The 23,572-nt window shown below is 47.0% G+C and overlaps 1 protein-coding gene across 2 annotated transcripts in view; it reads right to left on the bottom strand.

Moving 5' to 3' along the window:
• Window positions 1-23,572, bottom strand: part of ARHGEF4 (Rho guanine nucleotide exchange factor 4) — a 197,359-nt gene that overhangs the window by 8,884 nt on the left and 164,903 nt on the right. The window contains exons 1-3 of one of the 2 annotated variants that reach the window (XM_087739018.1): window positions 22,657-23,220; window positions 3,709-3,888; window positions 802-996 (exon numbers count right to left, since the gene is read on the bottom strand). In XM_087739018.1, the coding sequence (XP_087595144.1) occupies window positions 802-996; window positions 3,709-3,834 (321 nt within the window). In that variant the 5' untranslated portion in view covers window positions 3,835-3,888; window positions 22,657-23,220. Of the gene's footprint in view, window positions 1-801; window positions 997-3,708; window positions 3,889-22,656; window positions 23,221-23,572 lie in introns of those variants that run through there. The other variant, XM_087739017.1, reaches the window with a different exon arrangement.

Below are 23,572 nucleotides of genomic sequence, written 5' to 3'. Positions count from 1 at the left end.
TGAAGGAGTCCCAGAGCTGCTTTTTCTCCTGTTAAAAACACCTTTATCTGTCTGCAGGCTATGGGGTATTCTGATCCCAGCACTGATCCACTGATAGATTTAGGCCAATTAAATCCAGTTGCGGATCTGGTTTGGATGCTCGGGTTAGGAAACGCCTGGTTGACCCAAGGAAGGAGGACAAAGGACATGGGGGGACACTGCAGGAGGAAAGGCTTGTTTGGTAAGTGTGTTCTGCTTTGCCCCAGCTGGCTCTCCTGGCAGGCACTACATTTTTGTGTCATTTCAGTGAAGAACTATGTTCCTGCAAAACTCTTTTCAATTACCTTCATTTACCCCAGCGTATATACGACAGCATGTCTCTTCTGGAAGAGGTGTTGCAATACTCAGCATATTTGCAAGTGAAAGACCTAATTGGCTGAACATCCCCCAGTTGTTTTGATCTGAGCATGACTTGCCTGAAGGCTGGAGTTGGTGATTATATTATCTCAGAACATACATTAAAGAGGACAGCAATGCTAGACATTTAGTTTTCTCTGGCTTGGGAAATTGAATTAATTCCATTTAATCAGAGCCCAAGTGGGTGCTCCAAATACAGAGGCGTTTGGGATATTGCTGTAATGAATTGTCTCCTGTTTTCTGAGCATGCAATGCCATTTAGCAGAGCAGGCTCTGATGGAAATACAGTCTCATTTTCAGAAAAGAAAAGTTACTTGCTTCAGGTAACTCTCCGGGCAAGAACGAAACATACTCTATTATCCTTCAGACAAGTTCTGACATTCACTTCCCCCTTTATTCCATTACCTCACAAATGTCCTTCAGATGCTTGATGTAGTCTCTCTCTGTGCTTATGATCTCATTGATGACGTTGGTCCTCATTTGATCTTTGGTGGTCTGCCCCATCCCAAAGCGGCGGGTGCCACTGCTGGAGTCGTCCTCTTTGCCACCCTCTACCTTCAGGGGATAATCTTCCATGGGTTCATCCTGGTTTACTCGCAGCTGTGCCAGACACACAAGGTGTTCACTGTTTGTATTGCTAAACACAACTCTTCCAAGGAAAAGAAGTTTGGGACAGTTGACTCAGTGGCAGACAAAGGCTGAGCCAGGAGAAGGAGTGAAGAGGGCTGCTACATGTATATTACTTGTAAGCATATTTTCCCCTTGGGGAAGCTAAGGCTAGATAGACGGTTTTGGGAGGGTACTTTCGAGCCACATGACAGCTGCTCCTGCTGTGTGACATGGGTGGTTTTAAGCAGGCATCTCTTTGTGGACAGAAGTCACAGGAATGCTATGGAATCCTCCAGGAGGAATACGTACAAAATCAGGAGGGGAAATGGGTCGACGAGTGAAATCTGCTTAGGTACCTGTGAGGGGGCGCTTTGGGAGGGAGGGGGGAAACCAGTAAATAGTTGCTTTTTTATATAGCTTTATTGTTTTTCTCATACGATAAATAACAGGTGGCCTCTCAGTATCTGCTTCCCCAAGATTATTTAAAGATAATTTATTATTAATATAAAGCCGATAGAGATGTCAGTGGGCATATGATGTGGTAAGGAATGGCATTACATTACAGGGCTGTGTGTGAAACTCATGGCTCCTTCATAGCGCCCATCAGATGGCAGCATAGCATGAGCGGAGAAAAACAGCAGCGTTTTGTATGCGCACCGTCCTACAGAGGCTATATTGTCAACAGCAGCAAAGTACCTTAGTTAATAGCAGGCAATTACCGGTGCATTTCACTTATGAGCTTTCTTTTATGTGGTAGTATTGTAGCTCTTAGAGTGCCCATGGGAATATTTTGTACACAACACAGAGAAGAAGTGAAAAACACTGAAGTAGGAACATGCGTAACTATAGGCATTTTTAGTACAATGACACAGAACTGCTTTAAACTTTTAATGTAGTTTGTTCTAGGCAGGATTACTTACCACTTGAGACACCTATATCTACATATAAAAATAGCGCATACCCATCCCTCGTCAGCATAGGCATAGATTACATTTACTCACTGTTTACAGCTGGTGAAGCCCTCAAGATGTGCAATCCTGCTTTTCCTGTACTGTGAGCAGAATGACATTGGCTAGTCTTAAACTCAGACCTTGGCCTGAAACTTGTGTGGAGCGACTGAGAGACCTGGAGATTTATCCAAGTCCCCAAACATACCAGCCTTCCCCCAGTAAGCTTGAGACCCAGTGATAATTAGCAGAAAATCTTCACTCAGATGCTTGAATAAGTGCTGTAATTACTCTGCTAAAAGAATGTGTTACTCTGCATCCATAATGGCTAGCACTGGTCTGCTTTCCCCTGAAATACTACCACAGGTTTTTGCCAGCCAGGACAACAATTAAACTCATCGGTAACATGAAAGAAAAAAAGCCCTGTGTTTTGACTGTGGAAAAAGCAGTTCCGTCCCCACAGTGCTAAGAGTTTGGTCCTAGTAATCTTACTTGCAAAAATATCCACCATTCGTAATAGTTGTCCAGCTGAGACTGTCTCCTGCAATCTATAACAAAGCATTTCAAAACTTTTATAGCACTGTCTGCCCCACTTCTCCAAGAACTTTTGCTACAGATGCCAGATCACCTCGTATCACCTCCTTTCGTGCTTCACCTGGTTTTGGGTCACTTGTGATCTGAAGTGACCCGGATAACGAGCTAAATGGCTGAGAATCTCTGCCCTTAGGCACCTAATTGCCTTTGCAGTACTGAGGAGCCTGCCCTGAAGTGGTGAAAGCAGAGTCGGGCATCCACACCAACAGTCACAGCCCAAAGAAAGGAGAAAAACCTTTCACCTCACAGCAGGAAAGGAGGGCACAGCAGTTATCCAGACTCTTGTTTTAACCCCCACTTGCACAGAGAATCGAGATGTGTTTCAGAATGCTCTGTTGGAAATTAGTCCAATCTCTGCAGTATACAGCTGGGACTGTCTGGGCTGTTCCATATCGCTATTTCTATATGGTCTTTGTAGCTGGCACTGGGGGAGAGCCTTGGCCCACAAGCCTTGGCCCAAAAGCATCAAGTGTTTCATATTTCCCCCCTCATCAGTTGTCCCACATGACCTCCAAGACATTTTTTGTGGTTTTCTCCTCCATTTTTAAATGCCTGGAATACAGTGCTGTGTGGTAGCCCAGCAGCCTGATGTTTTTAAAACTCCAGGGCTAAAAGAAGGTGAGTGCGTGAGTCAGGTGGTTGCATACTTTGGGATGTGGCATTGCACTGCACCCAGCACCAGATGGAGAAAACTGAATTTGGTGCAATGCTTATCCATACTGTCTGAAGTGGACACTGGAGTGAAGACCTCTGCCAGCTGCATCTGGGATTCCTCTAGGAGAGTGTTTGTTGCTTGCTCCTGAAGGGGATGCTGTGTGCCTGGGGACAAACTAGCCAATGTACATATGGGTAAGCAGGGGCCCAGGCTGCAAACCACGCAGGGCAGCTCCCCAGCTGGTGCAGCTCAGCTTAGCTCTGGCATCTGGAACTGAACCGCCCTTGCCCTGATGTACTCATCTAGGACTTCTCCACACTGGTGGCAGCTCAGCCAGGAGGGCCCTATATACTGTAGCCATGTGTAGAGGAATAGTAACAAGACTTGTTGAACCAGCTGTCTCTAGCAGTGAAAGGGCTCAGGAGTCACTACAGAACACTAAACCTGGAGAAAAAGAACAAACACTTGGTGCTAATGGAGAGGCATAAAGAAACATCAAGCTCTTACCCGTACAAAGCTGGCTGGAAACCAGCCTTCGCTGTCCAGAATCCTCCCCCACCACCACTCCTTGTTGGTAGCATCCATTACTTCAATGACATCACCGGCCTTGAATCCCAGCTCTTGGTCATCCATCGTGACATGGTCCCAGAGGGCTTCTGCATACACCACGCTGCCATCACTGATGAGCTGTGGACAGAGCAAGTCAAACTGTCAGCTCCCCCCAAGAAAGCAGTGCAGCCTGCCAGTGTGGCTGCACCTTTGGCACCGTTGCTGCTGAGCCAAACAAGTGTTGATAACTGTTTACTCCCCATGAGCAGCGTGAAAAGAAGTTGGTGCTAGCCTGGGAGTCGCTTCAACTGACCTTGCTCTCAACAGCATTTATTCAGAATCACTTGGACACAGTTTGTTTACTACCATAAAGCACATAAATTTGATGCTCTGGAATTTCTTAGTGGTGACTTTGCCTCAGCCAGCAAACAAAACTCAGTGGTGCATTGTTGGGGAGGATGCTCTTGTGCTGCCAGTGCATCCCTGCTTTGGAAAGCCTTGAAATAAAACCTTGAGCATCAATGTTTAGAGACGTACTTCACAGCAGAAAGTATTCTGGGGCCTCAGAGCTAGTCTAGGATGGATAGAGCCTTAAGTCTTTAAGGTGGTTAAACTTAGCACTTAAGCTGCTTAAAATAAGTCTTCTGAAGAATTCAAGTAATTATGCTGAGGGACAATGGTTATTTACTGCATGTCCCATAGAGGGCCTACTCAAGGAAAAAAAGGACCCCTAGTTAATTTAAAAAAAAAGCAAAACAAAACAAAACAAAACACATGGTAGAGGCTGTGAGAGAGCTCTTGAACACAGACGACTGTGTCTGTACGCGCCTGATGCCATTCTCAACCATTCACACTTGGTGTAACCCAGTAACACGTGGGACCTGTTGCAGTGGTGTATTTGTAACCTGGTCCTGCTGGCCGCTACAACGGTAGTGCCTGTCTGATGCCCACAGGTTTATCACGTCACAGTCTCCTTTGAATTTCAACAACTGGAGAGTTACACGCACAGGCTTCTCAGGGCCTGAGCATGACTGGGACTGTCTGAACGCCAAGGATTTCCCCAAGAAGGCAGAACGTATACTAGAGTCCTGCTAAAAAGGACTTAGCCATTCTGGAGTGGCAGTGAAGCCCTGTTTGTCTCCAGGAGAATGGTGCAACGAGGAATTCTGAGAAGACAATGGGAAGAGCAGTTTGTGAGACAAGAGGGAGAAAGAGAACCTGTACAAAATCCATTATCCATGGTATATCTCACAACACTGCAGTGGTATCACCGCAGCCGCGTAATGCACGTGTCATCCATGCTGGTCACCTTAGGTTGCTCGGTCGCACAGTTAGTTATCTCCTGCTCTGGGTTACTGCTTTTGCCCCTCTCTCAAGAAGAAAGATGCACATTGTAAAAGAACGTCAGGATAATCATGCAGACGGTAAATCAGGAGAGAGTTAACGAGGCATTTGAAAGAAAATTCAAATACAGTCTGCCTTTGGACAGCAAATGCCCCTTCACTGAACCAGAAACAGCTTAATGCAGTATTTCCATTCTGACAAAAATAACAGGGTGATGGGGAAGGAGAGGATGAGAGGTTCCCACTTATCTTCATAGCCAGTGCATCGGCACTCCCCACACTGCCTTTTCTCAGCTGCCCTCCGCTGCACCACCGCAGGGCTCGGTGCATCTTTGCTGCAGGTTTCTGCCCATCACAGAGGCGAGCAGTCGCTGTAGTGAGGCCCAGCAGGCAGGGAACGTAAGGGGCATGCTGCTGTCATATAGCCGGCCAGTGGCACAACAGGAAAATAATCCAAGAGTCTTAAACAGTGTCTCACTAGTCTAAGCTCCTATAGCAAGGACAGGCTTTGATCACAACGCAAGCAGAGAAGGAGTATCATTAGTCTCAGAAAACCAAACATCAAGAGACGGTGATGAATGCACCATATAGCAGAGGCAGCTACGCCCAGTCAAATGGCAGGTATTTGTCCAAATAAGCTGTGGAGGGAAAGGATATTTGGGCTTGACAATGAATGCATACAGCTGTTAGAGCTACGTGTGATGCATAGTTCACTTAACAGGCATATTGCATATAGTCTGACAAGCCTGAAGCATACTCAGCAGTCCTGAAGGGCAAAGGAGCCCAGGAAGGCTGGATGTTATTCAAGAAGGAAATCTCAAAGGCGCAGGAGCAGGCTGTCCCCACGTACCGTAAGTCGAGCAGGTGGGGAAGGAGACCGGCCTGGCTGAACAGAGAGCTTTGGCTAGAACTCAGGAAAAAAAAGGAGAGCCTACCACCTTTGGAAGAAGGGGCAGGTGACTCAGGAGGACTACAAGGATGTTGTGAGGTTATGCAGGGAGAAGATCAGAAAGGCAAAGGCCCAGCTAGAACTTAAACTGGCCACTGCCGTTAAAGATAACAAAAAATGTTTTTACAAATATCTCAGCGACAAAAGGAGGGCCAGGGAGAATCTAATAGTCAGACTGGTCATCCTTGGGGTTTTCAGGCCCCTGAGCTGGGAGATGGAGATAGGATGCAGAATGAAGCCCCAGTTGTCGAAGAGGTGGCAGTCACTGACCTGCTCCTCCACCTGAATGCTCACAAGCCCATGGGGCCAGATGGGATCCACCCGAGGACACTGAGGGAGCTGGCAGAGGAGCTGGCCAAGCCACTCTCCATCATCATATATCAGCAGTCCTGGTCAACTGGGGAGGTCCCAGATGACTGGAAGTTAGCAAATGTGACGCCCATCTACAAGAAGGGTCAGAAGGAGGATCTGGGGAACTACAGGCCTGTCAGCCTGACCTCGGTGCCGGGAAAGGTCATGGAGCAGATCATCTTGAGTGCCATTACGCAGCACGTGCGGGACAACCGGGGGATCAGGCCCAGCCAGCATGGGTTTATGAAAGGGAGGTCCTGCTTCACTACCCTGGTCTCCTTCTATGACAAGGTGACCCGCTTAATGGATGAGGGGAAGGCTGTGGATGTTGTCTACTTGGACTTTAGTAAGGCCTTTGACACTGTCTCCCACAGCATTCTCCTGGAGAAGCTGGCTGCACATGGCTTGGATGGGTGCACTCTACGCTGGGTTAAAAAGTGGCTGGACGGCCGAGCCCAGAGAGTGGTGGTTAATGGAGTCAAATCCAGTTGGCGGCCGGTCACGAGTGGTGTTCCTCAGGGCTCAGTGTTGGGGCCGGTCCTGTTCAATATCTTCATTGATGATCTGGATGAGGGGATTGAGTGTACCCTCAGTAAGTTTGCAGATGACACCAAGCTGGGTGGAAGTGTTGATCTGCTGGAGGGTAGGAAGGCCCTGCAGAGGGACCTGGACAGGCTGGATCGAAGGGCTGGGGCCAACTGTATGAGATTCAACACGGCTCAGTGCTGGGTCCTGCCCTTCGGTCACAACAACCCCATGCAATGCTACAGGCTGGGGGAAGAGTGGCTGGAGAGCTGCCTGGCAGAAAAGGACCTGGGGGTGTTGGTTGGCAGCTGCTGAACATGAGCCAGCAGTGTGCCCAGGTGGCCAAGAGGGCCAATGGCATCCTGGCTTGTATCAGGAATAGTGTGGCCAGCAGGACCAGGGAGGTGATAGTGCCCCTGTACTCGGCACTGGTGAGGCCGCACCTCGAGTGCTGTGTTCAGTTTTGGGCCCCTCACTACAAGAAGGACATCGAGGTGCTGGAGCGTGTCCAGAGAAGGGCAACAAAGCTGGTGAAGGCTCTGGAGCACAAGTCTCATGAGGAGCGGCTGAGGGAGCTGGGGTTGTTTAGGCTGGAGAAGAGGAGGCTGAGGGGAGACCTTATTGCTCTCTACAACTACCTGAAAGAAGGTAGTAGTGAGGTGGGGGTCGGTCTCTTCTCCCTAGTAACAAGCGATAGGACAAGAGGAAACAGCCTCAAGCTGTGCCACGGGAGGTTTAGGTTGGATATTAGGAAAAACTTCTTCACCGAAAGCGTAGTCAGGCCCTGGGACAGGCTGCCCAGGGAAGTGGTTGAGTCTCCATCCCTGGAGGTATTTAAAAGAAGGGTAGATGTGGTGCTTGAGGACATGCTTTAGTGGTAGACTTGGCAGTGCTAGGTTAATGGTTGGACTTGATGATCTTAAGGGTCTTTTCCAACCTTAATGATTCTATGAATAAACCCTTTATTCGTATTTTTGAAACACTTGTAGGTCTTGTCAGGCTTCCAGAAACTTAGAGGTTTTAGCTTTCTAACATAAAGTAGTGATGACTAGAGTAGGGGAGAGAGTGTATATTTTTCCAAAATCAGCTAGCAGACTTCAGTTACAGAACAACAGCTGGGCTGTGGATGATGGTGGATGTTAGCTACTCTCAGAAAAGAGCTCTGCTGCTGCTGTGAGCAATCTACCTGTGCACAACCTATCCATTTGCTTTAGCAGTCCAACTTCAGTGACTAGTGACTGTGTGGACCACAAGCTGAGCCCAGCAGCTCCCTTCTGCAGGAAGAGAAGAGCAGTAAGAGGGTGATGGGGTGGCTGGAGCTGAGTGTCTGGCCACCCCTACACAGAGGAGCCAGTTAATGCTGATCTCCCACAGACTGTTGGCGAGTCACCTGCACTTAGGTAAGCCCTACCACCAGGTCATGCCGGAGCTGCTGCCATACCACGCTGAGTTATGTATCCCTCTGGGTAAGGGCTGGCTGTTGCTCAGGGAACTGGCATATGCTAATAAATCTTTGGAAAGAGTGGCATTCAGCGGGCTTTTCAACATGCAAATTGTGACCAGCACTTAGAGAACATGGCTATTTCTGAGATGAAATACCTTTGCTGTGTGCTTATATATGCCACTCTGAATCAGTGCTCTGAGTATAATGTGGCAGCGGCGCACACACCACGACCGTGACCAGGGAGAGACTAAATGGACTTCCTCTGTAGCATTTTGATGACCACATAAGCAGAGCACTGACGATGTGAAGGCATTAATACCTTATAGTACCAGGCTGTCAGATCTCAGTGTCTTGATGAGAAGGCAAGAGACCAAGCCTCACCTAGCATTAACAGCACGTTAGGGTTGATACACCCAGCTCACAAGAGGACAGAGCCACATGGTTCTTCTCAGAGTCACCAAAAGCCCTGTGACTGACTAGTGAATCCTCAGCTGGTATTTTAATCCATCCACTGACATTAATATCTTAAATTTTCTCTATTCAACAACAGCCATACTATGAATATGATTTGCCAAATACAGAAAGTCACAACTGACCCATCACCAGCCTGGCCAAATAGGCACAGGCAAGCAGACAAGCCACTATCACAGACAGTTCTCAATCAAAGGTGTGACTAAAAAGACACCTGAAATACAGGCCAGGATTTGATTAACTGACAGTGAGCACCATGTTTGTAGGGAGGAATGATCAGTGTGGAATAAAGCAAGAAATAAAGAGGAAAAAAGTACTTTATATATGCTTTGGATTGTCTCAGTTAGTTTAGTACAGCAGCACTTGAAACACCTCCATGACTGCAGGCTGACAGGCTCTGCCCGGTCTCCTCCCTGCACCGCTGCAGTCTGTGCTTGTATACAGGGGAGCAGACACAAACACTGACAAGTGTTTAATGATCACCATGCTCAGTGCTCATTTTTCTGTTAGCTCTCAATCTGTACCAGTCTGTACCTTATACTGTTGTTTTTTTTTTTTTTTTCCAATTGTATCTAGTCCAATTCCTAGGTTGATACAGAAATACCAAATATACCCAGTGTAACAGTCCCCTTCCCAGAGCAAATACTAAAAGGTAGCTCTGAGCCAGGATTGACATTTCCATGGCACAGAAGCACCTACGGTACTGCATGTCACTGCAGCAAGCAGAGCTGCTCCAGCTGAGGCAGAGCGCGCTGCAGCGTCCTCTCCAAGGAGCATACTGTCACTGGGGGAAAAAAGGGTTAGGACTCTTACTCCCTATCCCAGGACTGATAAAACACACCAGCAGATAAAATGCTGTTCTGCAAAATGTGTTAGACCATGGCACAATCAAGCAGCTATATTGTGAGAGCTGCTTATCTTCCAGAGAAGCATGTATTAAAGGGAATGCTCACCATTTCCAAGCATGGCAGCTCCTAGGCTCAAAAGGCTCATCTTTTTGATCTTTGCAATTAAAGCAAGGTTTGAAAAACAACTATTAATTTCCACAGGAAACAACATTTATGTGCTGGCTTTGTAATATCAAGGACAACTCAGTACATGTTCTCAAGTGGCCCCAAACCAGTCTCTGGAAGAGAAGCATTAGAAGACAGAGAATGCAAACCCAGCCACCCTACAGCTGCTCTAGCTACTGCAGCTGGCAGCAGTGAAAACAAACAAAAATTGGCTATTTTTCTTCGTTTATAACAACATTTAAGTTTGTAGACAGCAGTGTTTGCAACCCAAAGGCAGTATTAACGCTGATGCTTTGAAACTGAAAATTGACTGCAGCTCGAATATTGCATTGGCATTTCTGTGCAGCTGCAGCTGCTTTCCCAACTGCCCATGCAGCTACAGCCTCGCTGCTCATTTACAAACACGGCAGATGCTCAGGGAAGGGGCCAGTAAAGCAGCGCTTGTGCAGGTTGCTCGATGTATCACAGAAAGATGGAGGGGGGAGGATTGCTGCATTACTCCTCCAAGCAATGCCTATGGGCAGGCTGCCAAAGAGGAGAGACAGCCAGGGCTGTTGCACATAGCTGCCCCAAAGGAAGTCCGTTACATGTGGGCAAGCAGATCTGGTTTGCCAAGGCCCACATCTGTGGGCTTGTTTGCATTCCAGCTACCCGGTCCCTGTTTGTCTCAAGCTGGACACCTTGACATAATTACGTCATATGTGCTGGTCTTGTCCTGACAGGACCTTCAGGCAATATTAACAGAGATAAAAGATCTCAACAACTTACAGAAGAAGGGATGAAGACTCCTTTAGGAAATATTTATCTTTGAACTACTTCGTTCTAATTGAATAAAATTTGAATAGCTTTCTCTTGATAATGCCAAGTACACTGGGTCATATAGAGCTAAAAAATGAACCCAAGAGCATCAGAAGACACTGGGAACAGGGCAATTCAGGGAGAAGGTGCCAATAAAATGGAATTTACTTTTCAGCTCTGTGACCCTAAACCAGACACCTTCCATGAAGAGCACCTGAACCCAAGTCCTTCCTGGTGAACTAAAATGGTTGCTGTGAAGCCTGCGTTCATTGCTCAGCCGCCCCCCCCAAACTTGTGCGTTACAGACTGAAGCTGAATTGGGTCAGCACATCAAACATTTAAACCCTGCAGCAGTCCTGACCCCAGAGGCAAAGCCTCCTCCCAGCTCCAGTTCCTTCACCCGTCACTTTGCTTCCAGAGCTTCTCTTCTGCCTTCTCTCATGCAAAGTACAGCAGAGGAGTTAAAGAAAAATTTTACTTCCACTCTTGCCCCAAGGTAGTGCTTCATTCACACAAATACTTATTTTTTCTGAACATGGGTAGAAGCCAGCTAGCCTCTCCCTTGAACTGAACCCACAGGATAGTTTTCAAATCATCCTGACAGCTTGCTCTTGCTTCCTCTCAAAACTTTTAGCTTCACTGTTTAATGATGGTCAACGGAGATGAAATTTGTCTCATAGAGCTTCTGTCATCTGAACAGCAGATGCTTAGCCTGAATGAGTTATCTTGATTGTCTTTACGGAGCATCTCCCTTTTGTGGAGAGAGACAGGCACCCCAGGGAAGGGTTCATCTTAGGCATCTATCTTAGCAATGATGAATTAACCAAGGCCCTGGGGGTCCTGTCTCCCTTCACTGCCAGGGAGGAATCTGGGCTAGCTAAGACTTGCTGCCTGGCTGCAGGGTGCCAGAACCACTGACACAACTCCACAGCCACAGCAAACACTTCATTGCTTCTTGCCGCTCCCCTGTCTACATGTTTCAGGATAACGCTAGCCCTCCTTGCCACAGCGTTACACCAGACATGTGTCCCCACGTGGGCAGTGGGTTGCGTTCATCAATTCAGAAGCCCAGACCTGCACACCATGCCCCCAGTCAAGCCATGCCCTCGGCATTCGTTGCCCTTTTGCCTACAGTGTCAGCTGCATATTTTTACAGCACAGATTTTAGAGCACTGATTAAGGATAGAGGAGGACTCTCAGACATTTACCAAACACTGCAGATCTCCATTAAAATATTTTAATTTGACTGTGATTCTCCTTAACAAATCTGAGATGTCAGTCAGCCAAGATCTTAATCCAGTTAAGTGTGCTACACTGATATTCTGTAGTGCTGCTTTTTTAATCAGTGCCTGTAGTCAAACTCCTCATGTGACATCTAGTACAGCTGCCTCCATTTACCAAACATTCAAAATTTGTCATCACATTTATTTGGTAAGAACTATTTTCCACAAAACCATTCTGACTGGCATTAATTATATTATTCCCTTTTATTTATATCATCTGGGTCCTGATTCCCCCTCAGAAGTGGTTTAAACAGATGGCAAGAAGAGGAGGGTCCCCCTTGCAGCAGGCAAGGAGAAGCTCTGAAAGCTCCCTTTATCAAGCGCTACAGGAGGAGGGAAGCAACCCTGTAGAAAGCGGAGGAGGCAGACCTGTGCTCCGTGTTATTTCAACCTGTGTGTGAAGAGTACAGCATGGGAAAGCACGCCAGGTGCATGTCCATCTGAGTCCAGCTAAATGTGATTTTTCAAACTCCAGAGTAAAGCAAGAAGTTCTCAGTTCCTCATCTAAGATATGGGAGCTGATCATTATAATGCAAAACAAATAACTGAAATTGCTTTAGACCATTTTACTTCTGGCTGAAATAGGCCAGGAAAGTCCTTATGAAAGAGTGGGGATAGTTACCTGTAGCTGAGGAGGACACCTACTCACCTAGATCCTGTCAGTGCCCTCAGTACCCCAGCCATCACTCTCCCATGACCTGTATATCAAGGGAGCTTGCTAGTTTGGGGAGCTAACATCCTTAAGCCTTGGCATAAGGAAACAGGAGCAAAGCCCTTCTCAAACCTGTCAGTACTCTGCAAGAGGTTGTCTTGGTAGCACATTTTATAGTTAAATGTTGCTGGTAGTGATCACAGTAAGTAAAGCTGTAAAACAGCTTCCATTTTAACCTTTCATCCAAGTTTCCAGAGGACACCTATTTAAACTTATGTCTATATGACATTTATTTTCTGGTATAAGTGAAATACATTTTCAAACTCTTTCCAAACAAGCAGATACCATGCTGACTGACAGGGTGACAAAATGGCAAATGAAATTCTATGCTGACAAAGGTAATACAAGCAATATCCAACACAAACGACTGACTAAATGAGATGCTCCTCAGGAATGTCTCTGCAGACAGATTTAAGAAAACATCAGCCTGCTCCATCAGGGTCAGAAAGTCTGAATGTCAGGAATGACTCAGAAAGAAAGAGGGAAGAGGAGAACTAGACAGGGCACAAGGAGCACCACAAATCGAAGGTGGGAAGAGTTTCTAGGCCAGTACAAGCTAAACAGACCTTGAAGCTACAATGGAGAAAGGTGGATGGAGGGTGACCACGAGATGGTTATTCGTAATGCAAGGCTGGTGGGTGCCTAGTGAAATTGCCTGGCAAGAAGTTTACTACAAAAGTAGTACTTTTTCCCTGTGGTGCATAATTAAGCTGTGCCATAGGATGCCACAGAGCCAAACACAAAGGTGATTTAAAAAGTGGTTAAGCAAATGTATGTCCTTCAAGGCCATTTAAACACATCATATCTGGATACAGCCCATCAAGAATCTTAAACACACCTGGAAAGGCACACATGGGAAAGAGCCAGGCCATACTTGCATCTCTGCCTGAGCAGTTACCCCAAGTCACAGGCAAAAGCATTACCGGCTGGCCCTACAGAGCTGGTCTTACAACATTAGGGCAGTAAAAAACACAGAAGAAAAGAAATGTTGACTATTCATGTTACCCACAAATACCTCTTGAAAATGGTGAGCCCTGAAAATGTTAACTAGACAGGGACAGATATGTTCCCTGAGGTACAGCAACACTCTTGTTCAGGCGGAAAATTAGCAATTGCCAACACAGTAATTACAAGGACATTAGGATGTCCTCTGGGGTAGGGCTGTCATCCTCCTGGCTGAGACTTCTCAGACAGAGGTAAGTGCAGCACTTCCACACAGCTTCAACACAACATCCCACACACTGTTTATCCTATCCACACAACATTCGGCAGGCGCATGGAGGAAGGTCAGTCCATACACCTGGAGTAGCCCTTTGTCCCTACCACATGGATGTCCAACTCCTGGCCTTTTTCTTTTTGCCCAAAAAAGGGAGGATGGAAGTGTACCCAGGGAAACTTGGCTGTTCAGACATTGCCTGGGAGGCATTCAGGGAGGAGTCCCTGAGCGCAGGCTACAGGAGGGGGTATGTGTCGCATCCTCACTCAAAATGTTCAGAAAGGCCTTTACAATTAAGAGCTCAAAGGACCTCAAAACCTCCTTAAGCACTCAAAGCTAGGGAACTTAAGTCATTCCAAAGCTCTAAATCAGCTTAAACAGCTTAAACTCATCTAAGGCCTTAAAGTGTTTTAAGCATTTTAAACCCACCTAAAGCCTTAAAGTGGCTTAAGGAGCTTGAAATACTCTAAGGCTGAAAAGTGGTTTCAGTATCTTTAACTTTTGGCTAACCCACTCCTCATACCTCTCTCAATTGCGTGGCACCCGTCACTCCAGGTTAAGGTAGGATCCAAGCACCACAGTCCCATTTACCCCAAACAGCCCAGATCTCTGACAGAATCGCTCTTTTTACCTGCTTTTCCAGCTATTCCAGGGTGCTTTGGGGAGGGCTGAGCCCCTCTCTCCTGGCTCAGCACAGGCCCCACAGCCGACAGCTCTGACTGCAGCAGCTGGAGGTGGGTGCACACAACTACTCAGAGGTTTGTAACGGGGTTTACTGGGCTGGTGCCATAACAGCACCTGGAAATCAGCCACACACTCTTCTCCTATTTTCTTTGATTTCAAAGACTGGAAAGGAGGGAGGCCTGTGGTTGAACTCTCAGGTTTGAACAAGACTTTGACCTAGGGCTCATGTATCTACAAAGTTTCTAGTTTCTGGTTCCAGTTTGGCTGTAGATGAAAACTGTGTCAGACTGACTGACTCCCCTCTTCACCTCACCAACAGTTTTGAAGTCTACATTTACTGCAGAATATGAAGCATAACTGGTTAACACAATTTTTACATTTTCTGATGCCCTGATATTAATTGTACAACCTGGGAATGGCGATAGCCCAGGATGTTTCTGCATGGTTGTTCTCACATTTAAAAGTGAGTGCTCTTGCATCTTTTTTACACTACCATTTCTCAGGCCCCCAAATAGAAACTATTTTCTTTAGAACATTTTACTTAATGTTACATTAACACTGATGCTACAAACTTGCCCCATTCTCCTCTTGCTGCTGCCTGCAGCATTACCCTTGCTCCGTGCACTCCCACCAGCACATCCCCCTGGGACATTTCCCATCCTTTCCCCTCTCTGCAGGGCAGCTCCCGATTCCACTCCCTCTCCCATGACTTAATTTGAGATTTTTCCTTTCTACCTCCTTTTTTGCTTCCTCTTTCACCATTATTTCTTTGGACAAGTGAGGAATACACCGTACAGATCCCCCAGGACAATGTATCCAAACCAGTTCAGCTGCAGCTCATGAGAAACAGGGATTTATTGAGGATAAATGTTACATGCTGGCTCTTTAGGGAAGAAAAGGAAAGGGAACCATGCAGTTCCCAGAGCTCTCTGCCTGCTGATTACTGTTGCTATTCCCTTCCCCCAAAAGATACAGCAAGTTACAGAATCATTTATAGCTTGAAGGCAAATTAATCTAAATTTGTTTTACAGATAAGGTTAAAGAAAACATTTTAAAGCAGATACAAACTGCGTTGCTAGCAAACCACTCTGAATCATCAAAAGGTCAGCATCTCTTTGGGCTCACAGTGGGCAGTAAGCCAGAAACACAGCACACGGTTTTCCTTTTCATGTGTGTGCATGATTTAATTTTAATGGAACACACTGCAAAGAACATGCTGAAATGATTTTTATTGCTCCTATCTCCTGTGAAAACATCTCCCTTGGATTAACAGCACTGTGCCAAAGTCTGTACAACATTGGTAGGTGCTGGCAGACAGGCTGGGCCCACAGAGATTGTTTAGCAATTTCCATGGCCTGGCTCTCAAAGATGGTCCCCCTGCCTCAAAAGAACCGTGCACAGTTTAGTGTGTTTCCTTTCTTCACCTTCTCCTGAGAGAGAAGCCCTGCAGGTTTATGGTGACCCAAAACTTATGATTTCCACACACAAACACACCCCCCCCCCCCCCCCCCACTTTCAGGTGGTCTCTCTCCCAAGGCACACACACTGTTCTAGGTCCTTTCTTCGCTGAACTAAGAACTGCTGTCTGTCCTTTTCTTTGAAAATGGGGCAGAGGAAAATCTGAATATCAGATAGAAGGAAAAGAACAAAAAACCCTTGATAATGTCTCACTGTCAGGCAAAGGAGGCTGCCTAGCCTTTGTTTTTGGTTAGTATCGGTAAATATAAAAATGAGTCATTTCTTTTGTAGTTCCTACAGAAGGTTCTTCAAGCTAAGTATACTCAAAAAGAAAACACTAACCTTTTCATATTGCATATGTCCTGTGCTAGGTAAAGAAGATTGATTCAAGAAGCAGCACATTCCTGGGATCTTCTGAGACCCTGTACTATTATGCTTTTCAATATATCCATTTTATTCATTTGTCTCAAGACCACATCATCGGGATGAAGAGACCGAATGGCCTAAACAAAGCTAAAGCCTCAAACCGGAACCACATTCCGGTTTCCAACACCACATTGCAAACAAGCCCTCTAACTACAGGAGACTGAAGCACCTGTAGAACATGGCTTCTTTAGTCCAAATAAGAAAAAATCAACATATGTCCTGTTCCCCACAAGTTCTCATTTTAGTCACCTTGACCCCCTGCACAACCCTCCCATAGTGGCCACAGGCTTTTCAGTACGACAAAGCAGTTTTGCAAAAGCAGCTCAATGCAGAGCACATTCTGGTAAATCAGGCAGCAATGGGATACTGCAGTCCCTGGCTCTCCCCTCTTGGTGTCTAGTGAAATCTTCTCACTACATAATTAGATAGTGCTTAGTATAACAACTCCTGACTCCTGGGCACTACAGGTGTGAATTGGGATACTAAAAATACTAAGTCATGACTCCTTAGCAGCCCATCTTTTCTTAATCTCCTAATGGAAGCATTTCATTTGGCGAGGTGAGGAAAGCTCTGTTAGGCTGCTGTTGAGAGATCCTGGTGTAGCTCTTTAGATTCATGTGTGATGCCTATATACAGTGTTTGTATTTCCATACAAAGTTTGCCACAACTCTGCAGACACTCAACATGCCAAGACTGGACAAGACCATGATTCAAAACAACCAGAAGCAGTCAAACCTAGCTCTACTATGCTGTTCTGAGCCACATTACCACAAAGGCTATAGACACTGGGCCTATAAAAACATTCATGTACTGCCCCTGCACAGTGGTCACTACAAACCAGCACAGCTTAGTGGAAGACAACATGTTAATTCCATTCTTCTGTTGATATCCTAAATGGATGCAACACCAAACAAGCACAAGAATTTTAAGTGTGGATGCTATGGTGGTTTGCTCCATGCCCTGTGTCACCTTGGCTTTGCCCAGCAGCCTGCTCTGGATAGGAGCTGCTGCAGGAAGGAAGGAGGGGTGTGAGGGCAGCCCCTCTTCCCCCAGCTGGTGGAGGCTCTACTTGCTCTACCGCCAATGGGCAGCAGAGATTCAGGTGCCCAACGTGAAACTGGTGCTCTCTGGAGGTGAACTCTGGAGGGAAAAGCATGCTGGAAGGGACTGTGCTAGGGTCTCCCTCCGTGGAGGGAGAAGGGGAAGACGTGGGACCTCAGTGTTGCAGCAGGATGTATGGGACCAGAGCCCTACACCAGGCCCTTGTTCCAGAGGAGCCAGATCAGCTGGTGAGCTGCAAGGGAGACCAAACTCCCAAATTTCCCTCCCCACGGTCCTTCACACCTGACTGACCCCTCTGCTGAAAGGTTCAACAACATCCTCTTGGTACTCAGGAAGATATTTTTCTTTTAGTGTTACCAGCATAGCTGAGCTAACTATCACTTATCAATTACAAACACAAGGCTTGCACCTGTGCAACAGGATAGAGAATGCCATTGTGGGCCTTCAGCAGGTCTTCACTCCTGCTTCGAGTCCCATTTCCACCACTGCCAAATGTGGACACAGAGTGGCTGCACTATATGTGACAACCACAGTCATGCCTGGAGTAATCCCAGCCAAAGAACAGATACAAAGATTCAAATAAGACATAATTTTATTCCAGAGTTTCCAGCACATTCTGTAGTTAACAAGCCCAGTGACATGGCATAAATAACAAGTACTCCCCCTCTTAAAATCTTTCTTTAACCTGTGTAATGGGACTTCTTTTGTTTTTTTTTTTTTTTTCTTTAAATCAAAACACTGGCAGCATTAATTAAAAGTAATTGTTGATGGTATCATCCTAAATGCTTACTGTGTTTCTTATCTGGCCAGATCATGCCTTAGATTCCAAGAATAAATCACAAAGACAGCAGATACCACACATCACCACAGAAATGAGTTTAGCCTGGGAGAACAAATTAAGAAAAGATACAATCTAAAGCCCAGATATCCCTTTGGAAATTATGTCTTGGTCTCATTCCTGTTCATAGATGCTCTTTGCACTTGTGAGGCTCAGAGTAAAGCAGCAGCAGAGCAAAGCTCTTGCCTGTTAAATATTCTGGTGAACTTGCCCCCCACAGGGGCAAGACGAACTGCCCACGCAGGGCTCGGGGAAGCAGTACCCTGCCCCATCCCTGCACGCTGCTTTGCCATGCAGCTGGAGTACGCCAGCACCACAGTGGCAGCATGGGGAAAAGAGTGGAGGCACAGCTCTTACTCTGCACCCCGGGGAGGAGGAGGAGGAGTCCAGCAGCCACAAAAGGGCCCAGCTCACAGGACCTGGTCCACAGCAGGAGCAGAGAGCACAGTGGGCACCAGGCACCCCAAGTGCTTTGCAGGGGGGCAGTGACTGTGTGGGTCCCCCTTCCCTGGCCGTGCTGCTCCCTCCCTGGGGCTACAGCCCAAATGCCACGGCAGGGCCTGACGTTCAGATGACTGCAGGGGAGGCAATCACAGCCTTCCTGCAGAGCACCCGTATCTTGTGTCAAATAAGCGCACTGAGAGCAAAGAAAAAACGCGAACGTTGTTGACAGAAATCCAAATGCTTCTCCTTCCCCACCATCCTTCTATCACCATCTATAGCTCCTGTATGTGATTCAGGGATCCTTCACGAGCTTTATTTTTCATAGACTTTATTGGCCATCACAGCTTCTTCAGGCAAGATCTGAGGCAGGCTTGAATGAGTCACAACTAATATCACACTGATTAACGCTTATATGTCAACCCCAGCTTCCAGCTGAACGTATATGGCTGTAGGTGAAGTTGAGAAAGGAGAAAAACACTAGGTTCCCCATAACAAAACTCAATACAGATACCTGACTAATCCTGAAGTATCAAACACCTAGACAAGCAGTGGAAAGAGAAAATTAAAATTCACCTAACATTAAATATTAAGGGGAAAAGTGTTCCCAGGCTCTTAGCAACCAGCATTAACACCTGTGGCAGGCAGTGTTATAACACATATCTCCAATGAGTACTCTGTAATCTTGCAATTTGTCTTATCAGAACTTTTAAATGCAAGAACAATTCTCCTTTTTTTGCTCCCAACTATTCTGGTACCAATAATCTGGTGAAATTGCCCTATGCAAGGGTAACGCAAATTGCCCAATATAGGGAAGGGGGAAGCAATTTCACCAGAGGTTGCGTTACCTTTTTTATAACATACTTTTCTTCCAGATTATTCCTCACTGTCCTAGACTCCCCACAGCCCTTGAAGAAAACAGTTCTTTGTTTTATTTGTCTTGCAGCAGGCAGGTCTCCTCCTGCTGGGGAAGTCTCAGGTCCTTTGTATCAACAACTGCAGCATTTCCCAGAGAGGAGAGCTGCCCTGCGGGAAGCAATGTGGCAGCTCTGTACCTCAGAGGCATTAACTGCCCAAACTCATGTTATTCCTGAGACTAACATTTTCTCTCTAGCACCAGCAGTGAGCATTTCGAGGTGCTGGATCAGCTGTTAGCAAGACACCCCTCCACCTCCCATTACACGCACTGGCTGCTTCTGCACAAGCTTTGGTATATCAAAGAAGCAAAGGCAAATGGCTCTGGCTCCCATAGACACAGCCACTGCAGCTGGGCAGAGCAAAGGGAACTTTTTGGAAATAAGGATGCCGTACCAGGGATGGTGTACGTGTGGTAAAAGCGGGCCAGAGAGAGAAGGGAAGGAGGAGGTTGCAGTGTTGTGGGAACACTTGACTGCTCACAGCAGGGCTGTGCCTGCCCAAGGAGCTCACCATTGCCAGGTTTGGTATTTGATCCCTTCCAAACCCAGAGCCCCTTAAGTGAGCAACAGGAATAGGGTATCCCCAAACTGAGCAAGCAGCAGCTAGCAGAGAGTGAATTACTTCATCACCACAAGACCAGCTCCAGCTACCTCATCAATTTTGCAGGACACTAAACAAAAAGAAGTTCCTGGAAAACTTCCCTGAAGCACCTTACTAGGCAGAGCATAACAGGAAGCTACAGTCTCCAGTTCAGTGACAAAAGCCACCCAAGGAGCATTTCAGTGACATGACACCGAGCTAAACAAGAGCACGAGTCACTTCATGGATCTAGGATCAGTCTTGGCTGGCAGATGTTTGTGCTCAGCTTACCAGCCGCCCCACATGGCTTCTATGGGTTGAGCCAAACATTTGGATTGTGAATGGAGTTGACTTACCAGATACTCTCCAGAACTACGTGTGTACACACAGGCCCTGTGACTAACCACAGTTCTCATCTAACATCAGACGTGTTTTGCACTATTTCAAGATGCAGAGCAGGTGAGACAGCAACAACTGACAGTTCAAACGCACCACAGGGGCTGCCATGATGCTGAGGCCTGTTACTGCTCCCAGTGCTATCGAGAGCAAAACACTCACCCACTAGATGAGGGGTGAGAGCTTCTGAATGATCACGCGCAAAGTTCAAGCAGGCTCTGAAAGTGCTGCCCTTGCAAGCAGCTGCCAAAAGCTTTCTGTCACTGACACCTATGACCCCAATGCCACACTTTGGTCCCCATCTGTCATTTGAAGACTGAGGTATGCTTTCACGTCCCTCACTGGTCCGTTCCAACAAACAACCTTTTTTCCACCTTACGCTATAAAGTTCTGATTCCAGCTGTAACTAAGAACACAGGTAAAGTTTAGAGGGGGGAGAAAACAGATTTGTTTGAAAGCCAGTGTTGTGTGCGGAGGTTTGGTTTTTTTTTTGGTTTTTTTTTTTTAAATGGTAACTTCAGAAAGCAACGTACACTGGATGGTTCCAGTGGCTGTTTACCACAATGTCTAGCTAATAGAGTTAATAGCCTAGTTTGAGATTTTTAATAATTCAAAACTGTTCATCTACATAAGAGATTCCCAGAGAAGTGTAGAGAGCTGGGGCCTGCTGCTGCCCCACACCCAGCACTTCAGGAGACTCTCCTCTCTCAGGGAAAAGGACGTGCCATACTCAGATGTAGCAGAAAGGAGCCCAGCAAGTACAAATTTCATTTCTTTGTGTGCTAACATGATGTGGTTTTGTACAACACTAATGTATTACACACAATCACATAAATAACTGGACAGAGACAACATCACCATCCGGCCTTTCTCAACATCAGATCAGACTCCAGAAGCCATAAACATTCAGGTCTGAAAGGACTGCAGTAACTTCAGCCATCAGTACCAGCAAATGCACTGCCCTCGTGAAAGCTGTACTTAAATTGCAGATTACCTAACACACAAAATGAAGGATCCTGCTGAATTTTAAGGGCTTAGATATTTTGCACAGTCTCCAGCACAAATGCAAGCAGTGTCATTAAGAACAGTGCACCATGGCTTCCTTTCCAGTCTGTCTTCCTCCAGGAATCGGTCTTCTTCAATGCCATCAAGTAGAGGGTTGCTCCACTGAGGTGCCAATGCCCAGGTCTGGAAGTGCTGTGATGTACAGGGCTGCCGGTAAAACACCGTCGAGATGAACAGGCCTGGAGTGAGCACGCTGCTTTGCTGCCCTTCCCTCTTAACAGGTCTGCAAGAGTGCTCCTTAAGTTGCTTCCCCACTGTGCATGGCTACTGCTGGCCAGTGAGAAACATGTGGCCTGCAAGCAGGGTCCTGTGCTGTGATTCTGCCAGCCATTTTAATACACGTAGCAGATAAGCACCGAGATATAATAAAGGAAACGGGATAAAAGCCAACAAAACACTCCTTCCACACTGCTGCAGTGTTTATTCAGCCCAAATTCCTGATGCACTCTATTGATCAATCACTTTGGCTAATTGGGCATTACTCACACCACCGCACAGCACAGTGTTCACAACGGCAGAGCAATGGAGGCATTGCGGGGTTCAGCTTTTTACAGCAGGTGTTTACGTGGAGCAAGTCCTTGTGTAAGGGCTCGTTATAGGATGACTGTCCCTCTGCAAACAAAGCAGCAGCACTTTGGGCTTCTCCAGGGCTGAGAAGTGCTACGTATAGGCACAGTATCGTCATCATTAGGAATCGAGGCTGATTAGTGCCACAGAGAACGGTTACGATTAAGCAGATTGGCTCTGTTACCTCTTTCCTTTCTCTGGTTTAATGGTGATCCAAACCACAAGGCACAGGTGATGACAGGAGGAGAGTGAGGGGAGCAGGGTGGGGAAGGAGGTGATGATTAAAAAACAAAGGAGGAATACTCTGAGACACACAGTTACCGTAACAGCAGACAAGCAGACCAGAGGCAGACAACGACAAGCTGACCTGCTGATTTGTCGCCCAGTCCTGGAAACCCCCATGCACCACACCACTACCAGCAGTCCTCCTTCAGTGAAATGCCAAAAGAAACATCAGCACCACGTTGACGATGATGAGGAAGAGCAGGATGACAAAGACCACTACCCGCTGGGTCTCTGGGTTCATGTTGCAGCGGAGGAAAGTGTGAAGCACACTCCATTTGTGCCTACTTCGGTCGGGGACCTTTGCCATGGCTTCAGCCCCCGGAAAAGAAAAAAAAAAAAGGCAGCAGGCTTCTTAAGTGACCGCTGTACAGCCCACAGCAGGGGCACGGATGGGGGCAGAGGGCTGTGAACAAAAGCTGTTTTGCAGCTCTCAAAAGGAGAAGTCGAAATGGTTTGACACAGCCATTGCTGGTCCTGCACAGCACGTGTGCCAAAACGCCCCCTCCCCACCCCCTTATCTCAGGGGGATGCTTCTCAGCACATCCGTGGGTTTCCACATCTTCTTTGCTGAAGGAACCGTCGCCATTGCTTTAGCAGAAGGAAGACATTGAATTCCTTCTCGCAGAAAGCCTGAGTGTGCCGGAGCACTGCAATCCAGGCTGCGATATTGGCTTTCCAGAGAGCGGCTCAGCTATTTGCTGGGCGCCGTCTCTAGGATACATGCAGGCCTTAGCAACGCGCCAAGCGCCAGCCCGACGTGGCGGTGTGCAGGGGAGGCTTTTAAGGAGGGTCAGGAGCGGATTAGGCGGCTGCTTTTTTAAATCCTTCCACCCGCACTAAAAGCATGCCAGCAATAGAGACAAGTCCTGCCAGAAGGCAAATCCTGCTACTCCGGGTGGGGCTGGGGAAGGCTGGCCGTGCGACAGTGCCACGGCACGGTGAGGGCATGCACGGCTTCCCGCACACCTGAGTATGTAACAAGCTGCTGGGTGTTTGCG

The sequence above is a fragment of the Nipponia nippon genome, unplaced genomic scaffold (assembly GCF_047370975.1).
Source record: "Nipponia nippon isolate SJK-2023a ecotype South Korea unplaced genomic scaffold, ASM4737097v1 scaffold_7, whole genome shotgun sequence".
NCBI lineage: Eukaryota > Metazoa > Chordata > Aves > Pelecaniformes > Threskiornithidae > Nipponia > Nipponia nippon.
Note: the sequence above shows the minus strand (reverse complement) of the source record. Positions and strands in the feature narration are given on the sequence as shown.